The following is an 18,361-nucleotide window of genomic DNA, read 5'->3' on the forward strand; positions in this document are numbered from 1 at the left end:
GCTTGTAACATTCTTATTTATCCGCAGTTGTGAAAGGGTGCCAATACTTTTGTCCAGCCCATTTTTGGAGGTTTGTGTGACATTATGTCGAATTTGCTTTCTTTCCTCCCTTTTTTTGTTTTGTCCCAATACACACAAAGGGAATAAACATGTGTATAGCAAAACATGTGTTAATGCAATACGTTTCGTGAGAAATACATGATTTCCTGGAGAAATATCAAGGGTGCCAACAATTTCGGCCATGACTGTATGTGATTTCACAGTTCCGGGTAGGGGGCATGTGCGAGCCACGGCTGTCAATCACCTAGTCCTGGTCGCCACACAGCCCACATGTGAGATTGAGCCCACACATGTGCCTCCAGGCATTACCCGGTGATTACCGAGGATCTCCAGGGAGGAGAACTGTTTTGTTTACTAACAGTTCTCCTCCCTGTCAGCTCGGGCACACTGCTTTGGATGGCTGTGCATAGCAGTGTGCTTACAGTGAAGCGCACAGACCCCACCCCCTAGTAAAACACTCCCAGCACACAGTTACCCCTTTGATCGCCCCTCATTGTTAACCCCTTCCTGCCCAGTGCCATTAGTACAGTGTCAGTGCTTTTTTTTTAGTCATGACATCCTCCCACTCTAACCGCGCGGGCGTGGCGATCGGTGGTGCGCTGCGTCCCTGGGACACAGTGGATCAACGGAAAGAGCTGATGACGTTGGCTGTGTCCAATCACAGCTGATCGCATGTAAATAAGGAGAGCCGGTAATCGGCCAGAGGGGACATGTACACTGATCATCCGGGCACTGATGATTAGTGCCACCTACCAGTGCACATCAATGCCACATATCAGTGCCCATCTGAGCTGCCTTTCAGTGTCACCAAGCAGTGCAAGTCAGTGCCACCTTACAGTGCCAGTCAATGCCACCTAACTGCCACCTATCAGTGCTATACTGTATATGAGTGCTGTCTTTCAGTGCCCATCAGTGATGCCCATCAGTGCCACCTACCAGTGCCTCCTCATCAGTGCAGCCTATCAGTTCCCATCAGTGCAGCCTCAGTAGCGCACATCAGTGAAGGAGAAAAATCACTTATTTACAAAATTTTATAACAGAAACTAAAAAAAAGTGTTTTTTTTTGCTAAATTTTCAGTTGTTTTTTGGTTTGTTTAGCAAAAAAAACCCCAGAGGTGATTAAATACTACCAAACGAAAGTGCTATCTGTCTCAAAAAAATGATAAAATTTCATATGGGTACAGTGTTGCATGACTGCGCAATTGTCATTCAAAGTGCGACAGCGCTGAAAGCTGAAAATTGGCCTGGGCAGGAAGGGGGTAGAAGTGCCCTGTAGACTGGAAGGGGATAGAAGTGCCCGGTAGGCAGGAAGGGGGTAGAAGTGCCTTGTAGGCAGGAAGGGGGTATAAGTGTCCTGTAGACTGGAAGGGGGTAGAAGTGCCCGGTAGGCAGGAAGGGGGTAGAAGTGTCCGGTAGGCAGGAAGGGGGTAGAAGTGCCCGGTAGGCAGGAAGGGGGTAGAAGTGCCCGGTAGGCAGGAAGGGGGTAGAAGTGCCCGGTAGGCAGGAAGGGGGTAGAAGTGCCCGGTAGGCAGGGAGGGGGTAGAAGTGTCCGGTAGGCAGGGAGGGGGTAGAAGTGCCCGTTAGGCAGGGATGGGGTAGAAGTGCCCGTTAGGCAGGGATGGGGTAGAAGTGCCCGGTATGCAGGGAGGGGGTAGAAGTGTCTGGTAGGCAGGGAGGGGGTAGAAGTGCCCGGTAGGCAGGGAGGGGGTAGAAGTGCCCGGTAGGCAGGGAGGGGGTAGAAGTGTCCGGTAGGCAGGGATGGGGTAGAAGTGCCCGGTATGCAGGGAGGGGGTAGAAGTGTCTGGTAGGCAGGGAGGGGGTAGAAGTGCCCGGTAGGCAGGGAGGGGGTAGAAGTGCCCGGTAGGCAGGGAGGGGGTAGAAGTGTCCGGTAGGCAGGGAGGGGGTAGAAGTGCCCGGTAGGCAGGGAGGGGGTAGAAGTGTCTGGTAGGCAGGGATGGGGTAGAAGTGCCCGGTAGGCAGGAAGGGGGTAGAAGTGCCCGGTAGGCAGGAAGGGGGTAGAAGTGCCCTGTAGGCAGGAAGGGGGTAGAAGTGTCTGGTAGGCAGGGAGGGGGTAGAAGTGCCCGGTAGGCAGGGAGGGGGTAGAAGTGTCCGGTAGGCAGGGAGGGGGTAGAAGTGCCCGTTAGGCAGGGATGGGGTAGAAGTGCCCGTTAGGCAGGGATGGGGTAGAAGTGCCCGGTATGCAGGGAGGAGGTAGAAGTGTCTGGTAGGCAGGGAGGGGGTAGAAGTGCCCGGTAGGCAGGGAGGGGGTAGAAGTGCCCGGTAGGCAGGGAGGGGGTAGAAGTGCCCGGTAGGCAGGGAGGGGGTAGAAGTGCCCGGTAGGCAGGGAGGGGGTAGAAGTGTCCGGTAGGCAGGGAGGGGGTAGAAGTGTCCGGTAGGCAGGGATGGGGTAGAAGTGCCCGGTATGCAGGGAGGGGGTAGAAGTGTCTGGTAGGCAGGGAGGGGGTAGAAGTGCCCGGTAGGCAGGGAGGGGGTAGAAGTGTCCGGTAGGCAGGGAGGGGGTAGAAGTGTCCGGTAGGCAGGGAGGGGGTAGAAGTGCCCGGTAGGCAGGGAGGGGGTAGAAGTGTCTGGTAGGCAGGGAGGGGGTAGAAGTGCCCGGTAGGCAGGGATGGGGTAGAAGTGCCCGGTAGGCAGGGATGGGGTAGAAGTGCCTGGTATGCAGGGAGGGGGTAGAAGTGTCTGGTAGGCAGGGAGGGGGTAGAAGTGCCCGGTAGGCAGGGAGGGGGTAGAAGTGTCTGGTAGGCAGGAATGGGGGTAGAAGTGCCTGGTAGGCGAGGGGTTAACAAAGTAATACAGCAATCAATGATGATGCAAAACACAAAATATATTAGCAAAATAATTTTATTGATCGATTTTTTTCGATACTTTACAGAAACATGACAGGTCCCCCAACACGACACCCAACAAATACATAGACCGTATCATCGTACACCGGACAAATATTGCCCATAACAAGTGTGACGTTCTAGAAGCTTCATCTGTGAAAGTATTTCTAATAGGAAGTGTCTGTGCCGCTCCACGGCAGCCAATCAGAATCTCTGGTTTATTATTTGCCAGTGTCCTCCCAGGTACCTGCAGCGGGGCTGCACAGACGGTGCTGTTTTCAGACAATTTGACAAAAGGAAGCCCAAATATTTCTGATAAACATCTGAAACATCTTTGTCCGCCCTACAGCAGAATTACTGCTACACGGCGACACGGGTGCTCAAAGTCATGTATATGTACGTGATTTTGCAGTTCCGGGTAGGGGGCACCATCCGCAACTGTCAATTACCGGGCCCTGGCCGGTAATTACTCGCCAGCGCCCGGTGATTTCTGACAGGGAGGAAGACTGTTTTGTTTACTACACAGCACAGCCATCCAGAGCAGTGTGATTACAGTGAAGCACACAGACCCCGCCCCCTAGTAAAACAATCCCTGCACACTGTTAACCCTTTGATCACCCCTCATATTAACCCCTTCCTGCCCAGTGCCATTACTACAGTGTTAGTGCTTTTTTTTTTTTTTTTAGCACAGATCACTGAGGGTGCACGCGAGCCCTACCCATGCCATCATTCACGGCCGTGCCCGTCAATCACCGGGTCCCGGCCGGTGGTTACCGAAGATCTCCGACGGGGAAGAGAACTGTTTTGTTTACTAACAGTTCCCCTCCCTGTCAGCTCAGGCACACTGCACAGCCATCCTGAACAGTGTGCTTACAGTGAAGCACACAGACCCCGCCCCCTAGTAAACACACACAGTTAACCCTTTGATCGCCCCTCATGTTAACCCCTTCCTGCCCAGTGCCATTAGCACAGGGTCAGTGCTTTTTGTTAAGCCCTGATCACTGTATTGGTGTCACTGTAGATGTCATTGACACCAAGTCAGTTCCCCCCAGTGTCAGAATGTCCGTCGCAGTCCCACTATAAGTTGCTGATCGCCGCAATTACTAGAAAAAATTTTAAAGAAAAGTCCCAGTATCTGTACCGCCATTTGTAAATGCTATAACTTTCACGTAAACCAATTAATTTACATGTAACAGGATTTTTTTTTTTAGCAAAGACACGGAGCTGAATACATTTTTGGCGTAAATTTATGCTGAAATTGACTAACGTGGGATTTCACATGTCATGCGATTTGAGGTCCCACATGTTGAATCCCAAGTCACGGCAGTGTGAGCAGAACACCAAGTCATAAGGAAAAAAAAATGGTATTTATATATCAGCAACGACACAATTTGCAAGAAGAATCTGCACTTGGTAAAGCAAACTTGTGCTGTGCCCAATTGGGACAAAGTAACAGGTTCTCTTTAGAGAAGGGTGGGCAAGGAGCACACACATACCTCTCATGTGCTGGAACCCCCAGGAAAACCATAGTGAAAGGTCCAACCCAACAGTGGAATGGAGTTTACATGTGGCTAAGGATCCTCCCTCTGTGCTGGTGCCTGATAATTGGGCGTTGCATTGTGGGTAAGCAGGAAGGAAAAAAAAAATCAAGTACACCACCATTGTTGGAACTGTTGAATTTTGCTGCAGCTTTGGCAGAAGAACGAGGTGGTGAAGGAGTGCACAGAGCAGCCATCTCAACCAGGGTTCTGTGGAACCAAACGGTTCCTCCAGAGGTGGCTAGGGGTTCCTTGAGCTGTGACTGATTGACCTCCCATCTGATGGTTCACAGTTCTAGATCCATCACCACTTGACAAATCTACTGGTATGGCACCAGTGATCTTTTTGGTCAGCCATTCTCAACCAAGGTTCCTCCAGAGGTAACTAGGGCTTCCTTGATCCATGACTGATTGACCATCCATCTGATGGTGCCTGCATAGTTCCAGAGCTATCACTACTTGACAGATTGCACCAGTGATCTTTTTGATCAGCCATTCTCAACCAAGGTTCCTCCAGAGGTAACTAGGGCTTCCTTGATCCATGACTGATTGACCATCCATCTGATGGTGCTTGCATAGTTCCAGATCCATCACCACTTGACAAATCTACCGGTATGGCACCAGTGAGATTTTTGGTCAGCCATTCTTAACCAAGGTTTCTCCAGAGGTGACTAGGGGTTCCGTGAGCCATGACTGATTGACCATCCATCTGATGGTGCCTGCATAGTTCCAGAGCCATCACCACTTGACAAATCTACCGGTATGGCACCAGTGAGATTTTTGGTCAGCCATTCTTAACCAAGGTTCCACCAGAGGTAACTAGGGCTTCCTTGAGCCATGACTGATTGACCATCTATCTGATGGTGCTTGCATAGTTCCAGGGCTATCACCAATTGACAGATCTACCGGTATGGAACCAGTGATTTTTGATCAGCCATTCTCAGCCAAGGTTCCTCCAGAAGTAACTAGGGCTTTCTTGAGCCATGACTGATTGACCATCCATCTGATGGTGCCTGCATAGTTTCAGATCCATCACTACTTGACAGATTGCACCAGTGATCTCTTTGATCAGCCATTCTCAAACAAGGTTCCTCCAGGAGGTTGCTTGGGCAACCTCAACCCCCCCCCCCCAAAAAACCTGATACTTTGTCCTGAAAAGGAACATATAAGATTCACTTTACTCAAATATAAGTTTGCACAGTGGATTAAGTGTCAGCAGCCAAAGAACAATTGAAACAAGTCCAGGATAAGGTCTTAGAGCATGCAAGGTGAAAAAGCCAAAGAGCCCCCATCTGTGACCTATGATCCATTTTAGTAGCATAGGTTGCAGGTCCTGCCCATTTTGGTGCCCCGCTCCTTGTGAGGTGCCCAAGGCAGCCGCCTCTTCTGCCCGGACCTGCCTGGAAACATCTCACTGACTGCAGTCGTTACACTAAGTGAAGGACCCTTTCCAGAAGCATTGCTGCAATACCCCAAAGCAGAATGACACATCAAAGCACATTTCTTCAAAAGAACTTTGGAAATGGTACGACTATATCTATAATTACAGCCTATTCAGGCTCGTTCAGTTCATTCTTTCCTGTCTTCCTTGTTCTTGGTTTCCTGGAGCCCCAACCACAGAGTGGAGAAGGGTTAAAGCCTTTGCCGGGCTTTTATTTCGAAGTTACTGCCACCGCACAAGAAGCAATAATTACCGCCTCCACCTCGCCAAAACATAAGGTTTTGTACGAATCTCCCCTTTAAATGTTATGAGTCTGCATGTCACAGCCAGTAGGGGGAACCCTGGTGTCAGCCAACCCCGTCATCCAGCTAGGGTAGCATTGGTGTCACTTTCAGTGGTACAATATTCTTGTAATGCACGGCACTGGAATATATCACTGATGGTTCCCTGGCCTACCATGGCCTCCATATGTCCCTGTGACCCTCCGAGGGGTTACATGGTCTTCTCTCCGGCAAGGCGGTCGGGTAATGGAGACTTTGCTCTGCTAGGGACTGGCTTTGCTGCCTACAAATATGGTGAAGTATCTTCGTTTGTGCTTGGCCATGGCTGTTCAGAAATCCCACCGTCTCCTTTAGGCACATGTAGTATCCCTGATAGTAGAGGTCCTGGGAATTCTGGGAGTCTAGAGAAAAGAAAGAGGCATAAAGATACATGAAATATAAAGAGTATACAATATGGAATCATACAATAACACTTTATACCAGCGGTTCCCAAACTGCAGCCTGTGTCTTCCCACTGACACCAATGATGGGGCACTATTCCTCCCACTGATACCAATGATGGGGCACTATTCCTCCCACTGACACCAATGATGGGGCACTATTCCTCCCACTGACACCAATGATGGAACATTATTCCTACCACTGACACCAATTATGGGGCACTATTCCTCCCCACTGACACCAATGATGGGGCACTATTCCTTCCACTGACACCAATGATGGGGCACTATTCCTCCCACTGACACCAATGATGGGGCACTATTCCTCCCACTGATACCAATGATGGGGCACTATTCCTCCCACTGATACCAATGATGGGGCACTATTCCTCCCACTGACACCAATGATGGGGCACTATTCCTCCCACTGACACCAATGATGGGGCACTATTCCTCCCACTGACACCAATTATGGGGCACTATTCCTCCCACTGACACCAATGATGGGGCACTATTCTTCCTACTGACTCCAATGATGGGGCACTATTCCTCCCACTGACACCAATGATGGGACACTATTCCTCCCACTGACACCAATGATGGGGCACTATTCCTCCCACTGACACCAATGATGGGGCACTATTCCTCCCACTGACACCAATGATGAGGCACTATTCCTCCCACTGACACACCGATAATGGGGTGCTACCCTCCCTCCCACTGACACCAACAAGAGGGCACTATTCCCCCCACTGATACCAATGATGAGGCACTATTCCTTCCATCAATACCAATGACAAAGCACTGTTCCGCCCACTGACACCAACAATGGAGCATTATACCTCCCAATAACAGAGCACTATTCCTTCCACTGACACCAATGATGGGACAGCATTCCTCCCACTGGCACCAATGATGGGACAGCATTTCTCCCACTGACACCAATGATGGAGCAGTATTCCTCCCACTGACACCAATGATGGAGCACTATTCCTCCCACTGATACCAATGATGGGGCACTATTCCTCCCACTGACACCAATGATGGAGCACTATTCCTCCCACTGACACCAACGATGGGGCACTATTCCTCCCACTGATACCAATGATGGGGCACCTATTCCCCCCACTGACACCAATAATGGGGCACTATTCATCCCACTGACACCAATGATGGGGCACTATTCCTCCCACTGACACCAATGATGGGGCACTATTCCTCCCACTGACACCAATGATGGGACACTATTCCTCCCACTGACACCAATGATGGGGCACTATTCTTCCTACTGACTCCGATGATGGGGCACTATTCCTTCCACCAATACCAATGACAGAGCACTATTCCTTCCAGTGACACCAACAATTGGGTACTCTTCCTTCTACTGACACCAATGATGGGACAGCACTCCTCCCACTGACACTAATGCACACAGACCTTTTACAGTAGTTTGCTCCCCCACAGCCTACAGTCCACATGTGCAGGCTGACCCCTCCTGACAATGCAAGCTGCCTGGCTGACATGCTATCCCTCTGGCTTCAATACTTTTAGGGCCCCTTTCACACTCATTTACACCAACCCATACATGTTATCACAAGCACGGCTACCTCAACCCGCTAATTCACAGGCTTCCCAGTCTGGGCCGTTGAAGGAAATGGAGAAGCCAACAAAGTGAAAACATAAAACCCCCTCCGGACATTGTTCCTGGTGGGAGCTGAACCCAGAACCTCAGCGCTGTAAAGGGAAAAAAGCGATTACAGCAAATTTCAAAGTGTGCCGGAGGTGACATTTTTATGGTGTGCCTAGCAGCCAATCAGCTTCCATCTGTATCTTCTACAGTCCAGGCTGGATAATAAAAGGTTTGTTCAATACAGGCAACAAGAAATGTCCCCTCTAGCACACTGTTCATACATCAGGCCATGGGCTGGGAGCACCGATGCTGTGGGCTCATTTCCCAACAGGGGCAGTATCTGGAAAAAAAAGGTTTTCGTTGCTTCTCCTGCGGTGCGGGAGAGACCAGATAAAATAATCGCAGTGACAACAACATAATAATAAAAGTGGCATAACATTTTGGAGGTATAATAGAGGTAATGTAAATAAAATACAATATTGGGTCTAAAATAATAATAATAATAATATTGGCAGATGATGGTTTGGAGGTGTAACCTCCCTAGTGGTCTAATTATGTCAGTATCTGTGCTCAAAGCGGTACTTTTTTTTTGCATGGAAAAATTTCATTTTTTTATTGTAGTTTTAGGAATAACTCACTGAAATCTGTCCGAACAAGAGTCTAGTAAACATCCCGGGGATGAAAACATTTGAAGCACAAAATTATAGATTATAATATAATAAACATAAAAAATAATAAATTTAATTCAATAATATAATCAAACCAAAAACACTGAAATGTGAAATATAGCGCCAAGCTCGCCCATCGCTGAGCTCAGTCGCAGAATCGTTTTCAGTGTCTGATGAGGAATTTCCCCCACCAATCATTATCACTCAATTCTGCAAGTGGTTCTGATTTACTATCGCTGTTCTCTAGCCGGTCTAAAACCGCGTCTGACCTAAAGGGACACTTTTTGGACGCCATGGACGTTTCTCAGTTTCCAGGCAGAAAGGGCGGTAAAAATGCACTAAGCACTCAGGACAAAATGTATGTGAAATGGTTTGATACAGGAATGTTATACTATGTGATTTTAGTGTATTTAGTGAATGTCACTTTTTGACATTTTTGAATTTCCCGCCAGTTCCGTCCCCCGTACGTCCCGATGCTCGCAGGGAACGGAACCCGGAAGACAGATGCCGGCATCGGCTGGAAGACATTACAGGGGACACTGCAGGGGGGACATCGCGGGAGCGCAGGACAAGGTAAGAGAAGAACGGATCCCGGAGCAACGCTGCAGTGTATTCCCGAGTGTAGCTCGGGGGGGGTTACCGCTTGTGGTGCTGAAACTTTACCCCGAGCTACACTCGGGAATACCACTAGGGGGGTTAACAGTGGTATTGTAAAAAAAAAAAAAAATAAAGAAAAAAAACACAATAAAAGTGCCAATAATTATAATATGAAGGCTCCGTGCACACTAGCGGTTTTCTAAGCTCCTAGGTCAGTGATGGGGAACCTTTCAGAGACCGAATGCCCAAACAGCAACCCAAAACCCACCGCAAAGTTCCAACACGGCAATTAAACCTGAATGCTGGTGTTTTAGGGGGGAAAAGTGCCACTGACCACCAACACAAGGGGGGAAAAGTGCCACCGACCACCAACACTGGGGCAGGCAAAGTGCCACCGACCACCAGCACAAGGGGGGAAAAGTGCCACCGACCACCAGCACAAGGGGGGAAAAGTGCCACCGACCACCAGCACAAGGGGGGCAAAGTGCCGCCGATCACCAGCACAAGGGGGGCAAAGTGCCGCCGATCACCAGCACAAGGGGGTTAAAGTGCCGCCGACCACCAGCACAAGGGGGGCAAAGTGCCGCCGACCACCAGGACAAAGGGGGCAAAGTGCCGCCGACCACCAGGACAAGGGGGGCAAAGTGCCACCGACCACCAGGACAAGGGAGGCAAAGTGCCGCCAACCACCAGGACAAGGGAGGCAAAGTGCCGCCGACCACCAGCACAAGGGGGGCAAAAGTGCCACTGACCACCTGCACAAGGGGGGCAAAGTACCACCGACCACCAGGACAAGGGGAGAAAAGTGCCGCCGACCACCAGCACAAGGGGGAAAAGTGCCGCCGACCACCAGCACAAGGGGGGCAATGTGCCGCCGACCACCAGCACAAGGGGGGTAAAGTGCCACCGACCACCAAAACAAGGGGGGCAAAGTGCCACTGACCACCAGCACAAGGGAGGTAAAGTGCCACCGACCACCAGCACAAGGGGGGTAAAGTGCCGCCGACCACCAGCACAAGGGAGGTAAAGTGCCACCGACCACCAGCACAAGGGGGGTAAAGTGCCGCCGACCACCAGCACAAGGGGGGTAAAGTGCCACCGACCACCAGCACAAGGGGGGTAAAGTGCCGCCGACCACCAGGAAAAGCTAAAATCTTGTGTTGATAAAAATGAATGTATTAAAACTCACAGCCAGTCCAATATATATATATCCTTGGTAGCGCACTGACCAGCCATGCGAAAGCTCGGACATGTCGCGGCTCATGATGTCATCGCCTGGCGCTGCTACTCCTTTCCGAGCATGTGCATGGCCCCTATGTGCGCTGTAATCCGATGCTCAGTTGCTGGGGTGACTTGGATCGCATGCCGACTGAGAGGGTTCTGCGTCCCCGCTGCGGCACAAGTGTCATAGGTTCGCCACCATTGTCCTAGAAGCTGTTATCAGCATTTTTTTCTGCTTCTAGAAGCTAAATAGCGTTCTATGTGTCCTGCACACTGCTGTAGGCTAGTAATGGTTTTCAAGCGTCAGCATGCAGGAGCAGAAAAAAAAATTTTTTTTTGTAGAGTTTTTGGGAGCGTATTTTCTGGCAGTAAAAAACTGCTAAACACTACTATAATGCTCCTAACAGCTTTTTTTGAGCAATTTTTTTTTCTCCTACATGTACAGTAAAAACACTGATAAAACGTTAACGCTCCTAAAAACGCTATTAAATATACGCTAATGTGCATGGAGCCAATAATTGCCTAAAATAGTTGGAGATTTAATAGTGATATTGAAAAAAAAGTAATAGTGCTAATACTACTACTAACTATATTGGTAATAACAAAGAAGAATAAAAAAAAAAAAAAAATCAGTGCCAATAATCATAACAATATTATCATAAAATTATTTAAAGATTTAATAGTGGTATTGAAAAAAAAAAATTAAAGTAATAAATAGTGCTAATATTTCTACTATTAATAAAATTGGTAATATCAAAGCATAATAAAAATACTACTACTGATATTAATAACAATGGTATTTTTATTACTACTACTACTACTAGTAATAATAATAATAATAAAAATAATAATAATAATATTAATATTAGGTTTTTTTACAATATCACTGTAAAACCTTCAAAACATTATATGCTACATTATTATTATTATTATTATTATTAGTGCTAATATTAATTGTTTTTCAATACCACCAGTAAATTTCCAATTCATTATATGTTTTTAATATTTTTAGCACTATTTATTATTATTATTATTATTATTATTATTATTATTTAGTGCTAATATTTATTTTTTTCAATATCACTAGTAAATTTCCAATTCATTATATGTTCTTAATGTTTTTAGCACTATTTATTATTATTATTATTATTATTATTTAGTGCTAATATTTATTTTTTTCAATATCACTAGTAAATTTCCAATTCATTATATGTTCTTAATGTTTTTAGCACTATTTATTATTAGTATTATTAGTGCTAATATTATTTTTTTTTTCAATACCACCAGTAAATTTCCAATTCATTATATGTTCTTAATATTTTTAGCACTATTTATTATTATTATTGCTAATATTTATTTTTTTTAATATCACTAGTAAATTTCCAATTCATTATATGTTCTTAATATTTTTAGCTCTATTTATTATTATTATTATTATTATTATTATTATTATTATTATCATTATTATTATTATTAGTGCTAATATTTATTTTTTTCAATATCACTAGTAAATTTCCAATTCATTATATGTTCTTAATATTTTTAGCACTATTTATTATTATTACTGCTAATATTTATTTTTTTTAATATCACTAGTAAATTTCCAATTCATTATATGTTCTTAATATTTTTAGCTCTATTTATTATTATTATTATTATTATTATTAGTGCTAATATTTATTTTTTTCAATATCACTAGTAAATTTCCAATTCATTATATGTTCTTAATATTTTTAGCACTATTTATTATTAGTGCTAATATTTTTTTTTTTCAACATCACTAGTAAATTTCCAATTCATTATATGTTCCTAATATTTTTAGCACTATTTATTATTATTATTATTATTATTATTATTAGTGCTAATATTTATTTTTTTCAATATCACTAGTAAATTTCCAATTCATTATATGTTCTTAATATTTTTAGCACTATTTATTATTATTATTGCTAATATTTATTTTTTTTAATATCACTAGTAAATTTCCAATTCATTATATGTTCTTAATATTTTTAGCTCTATTTATTATTATTATTATTATTATTATTATCATTATTATTATTATTAGTGCTAATATTTATTTTTTTCAATATCACTAGTAAATTTCCAATTCATTATATGTTCTTAATATTTTTAGCACTATTTATTATTATTATTGCTAATATTTATTTTTTTTAATATCACTAGTAAATTTCCAATTCATTATATGTTCTTAATATTTTTAGCACTATTTATTATTAGTATTATTAGTGCTAATATTATTTTTTTTTTCAATACCACCAGTAAATTTCCAATTCATTATATGTTCTTAATATTTTTAGCACTATTTATTATTATTATTGCTAATATTTATTTTTTTTAATATCACTAGTAAATTTCCAATTCATTATATGTTCTTAATATTTTTAGCACTATTTATTATTAGTGCTAATATTTTTTTTTTTCAACATCACTAGTAAATTTCCAATTCATTATATGTTCCTAATATTTTTAGCACTATTTATTATTATTATTATTATTATTATTATTATTAGTGCTAATATTTATTTTTTTCAATATCACTAGTAAATTTCCAATTCATTATATGTTCTTAATATTTTTAGCACTATTTATTATTATTAGTGCTAATATTTATTTTTTTCAATATCACTAGTAAATTTCCAATTCATTATATGTTCTTAATATTTTTAGCTCTATTTATTATTATTATTATTATTATTATTATCATTATTATTATTATTAGTGCTAATATTTATTTTTTTCAATATCACTAGTAAATTTCCAATTCATTATATGTTCTTAATATTTTTAGCACTATTTATTATTATTATTGCTAATATTTATTTTTTTTAATATCACTAGTAAATTTCCAATTCATTATATGTTCTTAATATTTTTAGCACTATTTATTATTAGTATTATTAGTGCTAATATTATTTTTTTTTTCAATACCACCAGTAAATTTCCAATTCATTATATGTTCTTAATATTTTTAGCACTATTTATTATTATTATTGCTAATATTTATTTTTTTTAATATCACTAGTAAATTTCCAATTCATTATATGTTCTTAATATTTTTAGCTCTATTTATTATTATTATTATTATTATTATTAGTGCTAATATTTATTTTTTTCAATATCACTAGTAAATTTCCAATTCATTATATCTTCTTAATATTTTTAGCACTATTTATTATTATTATTATTATTATTATTATTTTTTTTTATTATTAGTGCTAATATTTATTTTTTTCAATATCACTAGTAAATTTCCAATTCATTACATGTTCTTAATATTTTTAGCACTATTTATTATCATTATTATTATTATTATTATTATTAGTGCTAATATTTATTTTTTTCAATATCACTAGTAAATTTCCAATTCATTATATGTTCTTAATATTTTTAGCACTTATTATTATTATTAGTGCTAATATTTATTTTTTTCAATATCACTAGTAAATTTCCAATTCATTATGTTCTTAATATTTTTAGCACTATTTATTATTATTATTATTATTATTATTATTATTATTATTATTGCTAATATTTATTTTTTTCAGTATCACTAGTACATTTCCAATTCATTATATGTTCTTAATATTATTATTATTATTATTAGTGCTAATATTTATTTTTTTCAATATCACTAGTAAATTTCCAATCCATTATATGTTCTTAATATTTTTAGCACTATTGATTGTTATTATAATTATTAGTCTATTTAAATATATAGTATTTTTGTTGTTTTTTGGATTTTTATAAATCCATACATGTTTGTCTGTCTATTGATTTTCAATATTGATTTTTCCCTCATCTAGTACTCCGAGGCTCTCCTTACTCACCGTTCTGATGCGTTTTCTGTTGTCGCAGGTATTTAACTGCCATTTCCAAAATGTCGGCCTTCTCCAACTTGGAGTGCTGGTGCTGGTTCTGGATGTCTTTCTCCAGCAGTACTCGGAGCTGTTCGATGCTGTGGTTTATCCGGTCTCTCCGCATCTTCTCGATGACCGGTTTCCGGATCTAAAGTGGTGGAAAACAGAACATTAAGCTCATTGGACAGCCATGTTGGAGGTTGGCGGACTACATGTCCCAGTCCGCCCTGGTGAGGTCCGGCTGGCCCGTACCTTATTTTTCCTGAGCTGGACCTTACCGGCCTCCTGGACAATATGGAAGCTGGACGCCATGTTGTTCTTGGAGTGAGGTCTCTGGTGTGTGGTGGTGGAGAATGGAAGGCCAGCTCAGCCCTGAACTGTATTTATACCCCGTTGGCCAACGTTGTCAGACGACTCTCATTACATGGACAGTTTCCCACACTTGAAAACCAATGAAGTGAACAATGCAGATAATGGAAGTGTGCCTGTGAGGGCCGACCTTGGCTGGAGGAGGGGGGGGGTTCAGGCCTTCCCTCCCCAGCAGGTGGACCGGGCGGGCGTAGCTCAATTGTAACTTGACACAAATGAGACACTTCACCGTGGGAAAGCTCCAATCTCAGAGAAACCAGAGCGACGGCTGATTCTGGAGGCTGATTACATTCCTGCGGCACCTGTTCTCTGAATTTACAGTACACAAGGCGTACAGTGCGCAAATATACACCATTTGAACCCCGATGGGGAGCCCAAGAAGCTTGACAATAGGCCATTGTCTCTGGCTGGGCTGTAAAAGGTCTTCAAAGAGAACCGGTCATAACTGGGATATGTTAACCCCTCGCCTACCGGACACTTCTACCCCCTTCCTGCCTACAGGACACTTCTACCCCCTTCCTGCCTACTGGGAACTTATACCCCTTCCTGCCTACCGGGCACTTCTACCCCCTCCCTGCCTACAGGGCACTTCTACCCCCTTCCTGCCTACTGGGCACTTCTACCCCCTTCCTGCCTACAGGACACTTCTACCCCCTTCCTGCCTACAGGTCACTTATACCCCCTTCCTGCCTACCGGGCACTTCTACCCCCTTCCTGCCTACAGGGCACTTCTACCCCCTTCCTGCCTACAGGGCACTTCTACCCCCTTCCTGCCTACCGGGCACTTCTACCCCCTTCCTGCCTACCGGGCACTTCTACCCCCTTCCTGCCTACAGGGCACTTCTACCCCCTTCCTGCCTACCGGGCACTTCTACCCCCTTCCTGCCTACAGGACACTTCTACCCCCTTCCTGCCTACAGGGCACTTCTACCCCCTTCCTGCCTACCGGGCACTTCTACCCCCTTCCTGCCTACAGGGCACTTCTACCCCCTTCCTGCCTACCGGGCACTTCTACCCCCTTCCTGCCTACAGGACACTTCTACCCCCTTCCTGCCTACAGGACACTTCTACCCCCTTCCTGCCTACAGGGCACTTCTACCCCCTTCCTGCCTACAGGGCACTTCTACCCCCTTCCTGCCTACAGGACACTTCTACCCCCTTCCTGCCTACAGGGCACTTCTACCCCCTTCCTGCCTACCGGGCACTTTCCCCCCCCTTCCTGCCCACCGGGCACTTTCCCCCCCTTCCTGCCCACCGGGCACTTTCCCCCCCTTCCTGCCTACCGGGCACTTCTACCCCCTTCCTGCCTACCGGGCACTTTCCCCCCCTTCCTGCCCAGGCCAATTTTCAGCTCTCAGCGCTGTCACACTTTGAATGACAATTGCGCGGTCATGCAACACTGTACCCATATGAAATTTTTATCATTTTTTTGTGACAGATAGAGCTTTATTTTCGTGGTATTTAATCACCTCGGGGTTTTTTATTTTTTGCGAAACAACCCAAAAACAACTGAAAATTGTGAAAAAAAAAAGTTTTTTCTTAGTTTTTGTTATAAAATTTTGTAAATAAGTGATTTTTCTCCTTCACTGATGTGTGCTAATGAGGCTGCAGTGATGGGCACTGATAGGCTGCACTGATGAGGAGGCACTGGTAGGTGGCACTGATGGGCATTGACAGGCATCACTGATGGGCACTGAAAGGCAGCACTGATAGGTGGCACTGATAGGCGACACTGACTGGCACTGTTAGGCGGCACTGCTAGGCAGCATTGATGGGCACTGATAGGTGGCACTGATGCACACTGATAAGCGGCACTGCTGGCACTGATAGACGGCACTGACTGGCACTGATAGGCGGCACTGAAACGGCACTGATAGGCGGCACTGATGCGCACTGATAGGCAGCACTGACTGGCACTGATAGGTGGCACTGACTGGCAGCACTGATAGGTGGCACTGACTGGCACTGATAGGTGGCACTGACTGGCATTGCTAGGTGGCACTGACTGACACTGATAGGTGGCACTGAAAGGCAGCTCAGATGGGCACTGATATGTGGCATTGATGTGGCAGTGATGGGCACTGGCAGGTGGCATTGAGCACTGACAGCTGGCATTGATGGACACTGACAGGTGGCACTGTTGGGCTACACTGATCATCAGGGCACACTAATCATCAGTGCTCTGATGATCAGTGTAGATGTCCCCTCCGAGGAATGCCAATTACCGGCTCTCCGCTCTTCTCCTCTGTCAGCGTGACACCACCAAGTCTGTTTGTAAGGACGGCACCGAGTCTTCTAGGCATGGAATGGACAAGTTGGCGACATATTGCAACATCGATCTTTTTCCATTCTTCAAGAACGACCTTTTTCAGAGCCTGGATGCTGGATGGAGAGTGTTGCTTAACTTCAGAATTCCCCCCATAGGTGTTGGATTGGGTTCAGATCAGGCGGCCACTGAATCCCTTTCCCCCGTTCTTCTTCAGAAATGCAACATTGTCCTTAGATGTGCGTTGTGGATCATTGTTATGGTGGAAAGGTGCACGATGACTGAGGACACGGAGTGATGGGAACATCTTCTCTTTCAATATAGAGCAGAACATCTGTAAATTCATGATACCATCAATGAAATGCAGCTTCCCGACACCAGCAGCACTCATGCAGCCCTACAGAAGGACACAGCCACCACCATGTTTCACGGTAGGCACCATACATTTTTCTTTGTACTCCTCACGTTTGCGATGCCATACAGTTTTCAGTTCCAAAAACATATATCTTGCTCCCATCATTCAGAGTACAGAGTCCCAGTAGTCTTCTTCTTTTTCAGCATGGGTCCTGGCAAATTCTAGGCTTGCTTTTTTGTGCGTGGGCTTTAGAAGAGGCTTCCTTCGTGGACAACACCCATGCATGCCATTCCTCTGCAGTGTACGCCGTATTGTGTCACTGGAAACACTCACCCCAGTTTGGTTTTCTACTTTAGCTAACTGCAGTGAACATGCATGCCGATTTTCATCAACCCTTCTCATCAGAAGACGCTCCTGTCGAGGTGTTAACTTCCATGGGCGGCCTGGACGTTTCTGTGAGATGGTTGCAGTTCCATCTTTGTTAAATATTTGTATCACTTTTGCTCCAGTATTCTGACTGATAAGTAAAGCTTTGCTGATCTTCCTGTAGCCTTCACCTTCCTTGTGTAAAGAAGTGATTTTCTTTCTCAGGCCTTGTGACATTTCTCTTCCATGTGGCGCCATTGCTGACCATTACACCAGAGGTCTTCCATCACATGAGAGGTCCCCCTATCACATCAGAGCCCCCCTCCATAATATCATAGGTCCCCATTACATCAGAGGACCCCCAATACATCAAAGGACCCCCCCATTACACCAGAGGTCTTCCAT

The 18,361-nt window shown here is 44.2% G+C and overlaps 1 protein-coding gene across 2 annotated transcripts; it reads right to left on the minus strand.

The window, feature by feature from the left end:
* Window positions 1-2,903: 2,903 nt before the first annotated feature.
* LOC149444235 (transcription factor HES-5-like) lies at window positions 2,904-15,066 on the minus strand. Of its 2 annotated transcripts, none has more exons than XM_089654766.1 (3): window positions 14,853-15,066; window positions 14,571-14,748; window positions 2,904-6,564 (listed from the first exon to the last, which is right to left on the minus strand). In XM_089654766.1, exons 1-3 carry the CDS (start codon window positions 14,910-14,912, stop codon window positions 6,335-6,337), a joined length of 468 nt encoding a protein of 155 aa, XP_089510892.1. In that variant the 5' UTR covers window positions 14,913-15,066; the 3' UTR covers window positions 2,904-6,334. The 2 variants fall into 2 exon arrangements, with proteins under 2 accessions (XP_089510892.1, XP_089510893.1); XM_089654767.1 differs by having other exon boundaries at window positions 14,879-15,061.
* Between the last annotated feature and the right edge of the window lie 3,295 nt (window positions 15,067-18,361).

Source organism: Staurois parvus, unplaced genomic scaffold (genome assembly GCF_062004578.1).
Source record: "Staurois parvus isolate SC_StPar_1 unplaced genomic scaffold, SC_StPar_1.0 ptg000797l, whole genome shotgun sequence".
In the NCBI taxonomy this organism is placed as follows: domain Eukaryota; kingdom Metazoa; phylum Chordata; class Amphibia; order Anura; family Ranidae; genus Staurois; species Staurois parvus.

Coding starts and splice junctions, on each gene's coding strand:
- LOC149444235 (XM_089654766.1), bottom strand. CDS start 14,912: ATGGCGTCCAGCTTCCATATTGTCCAGGAGGCCGGTAAGGTCCAGCTC. Junction 14,749..14,852: donor TCCAGCTCAGGAAAAATAAG/GTACGGGCCAGC, acceptor CCACCACTTTAG/ATCCGGAAACCGGTCATCGA. Junction 6,565..14,570: donor ACAGAAAACGCATCAGAACG/GTGAGTAAGGAG, acceptor TCTTTTCTCTAG/ACTCCCAGAATTCCCAGGAC.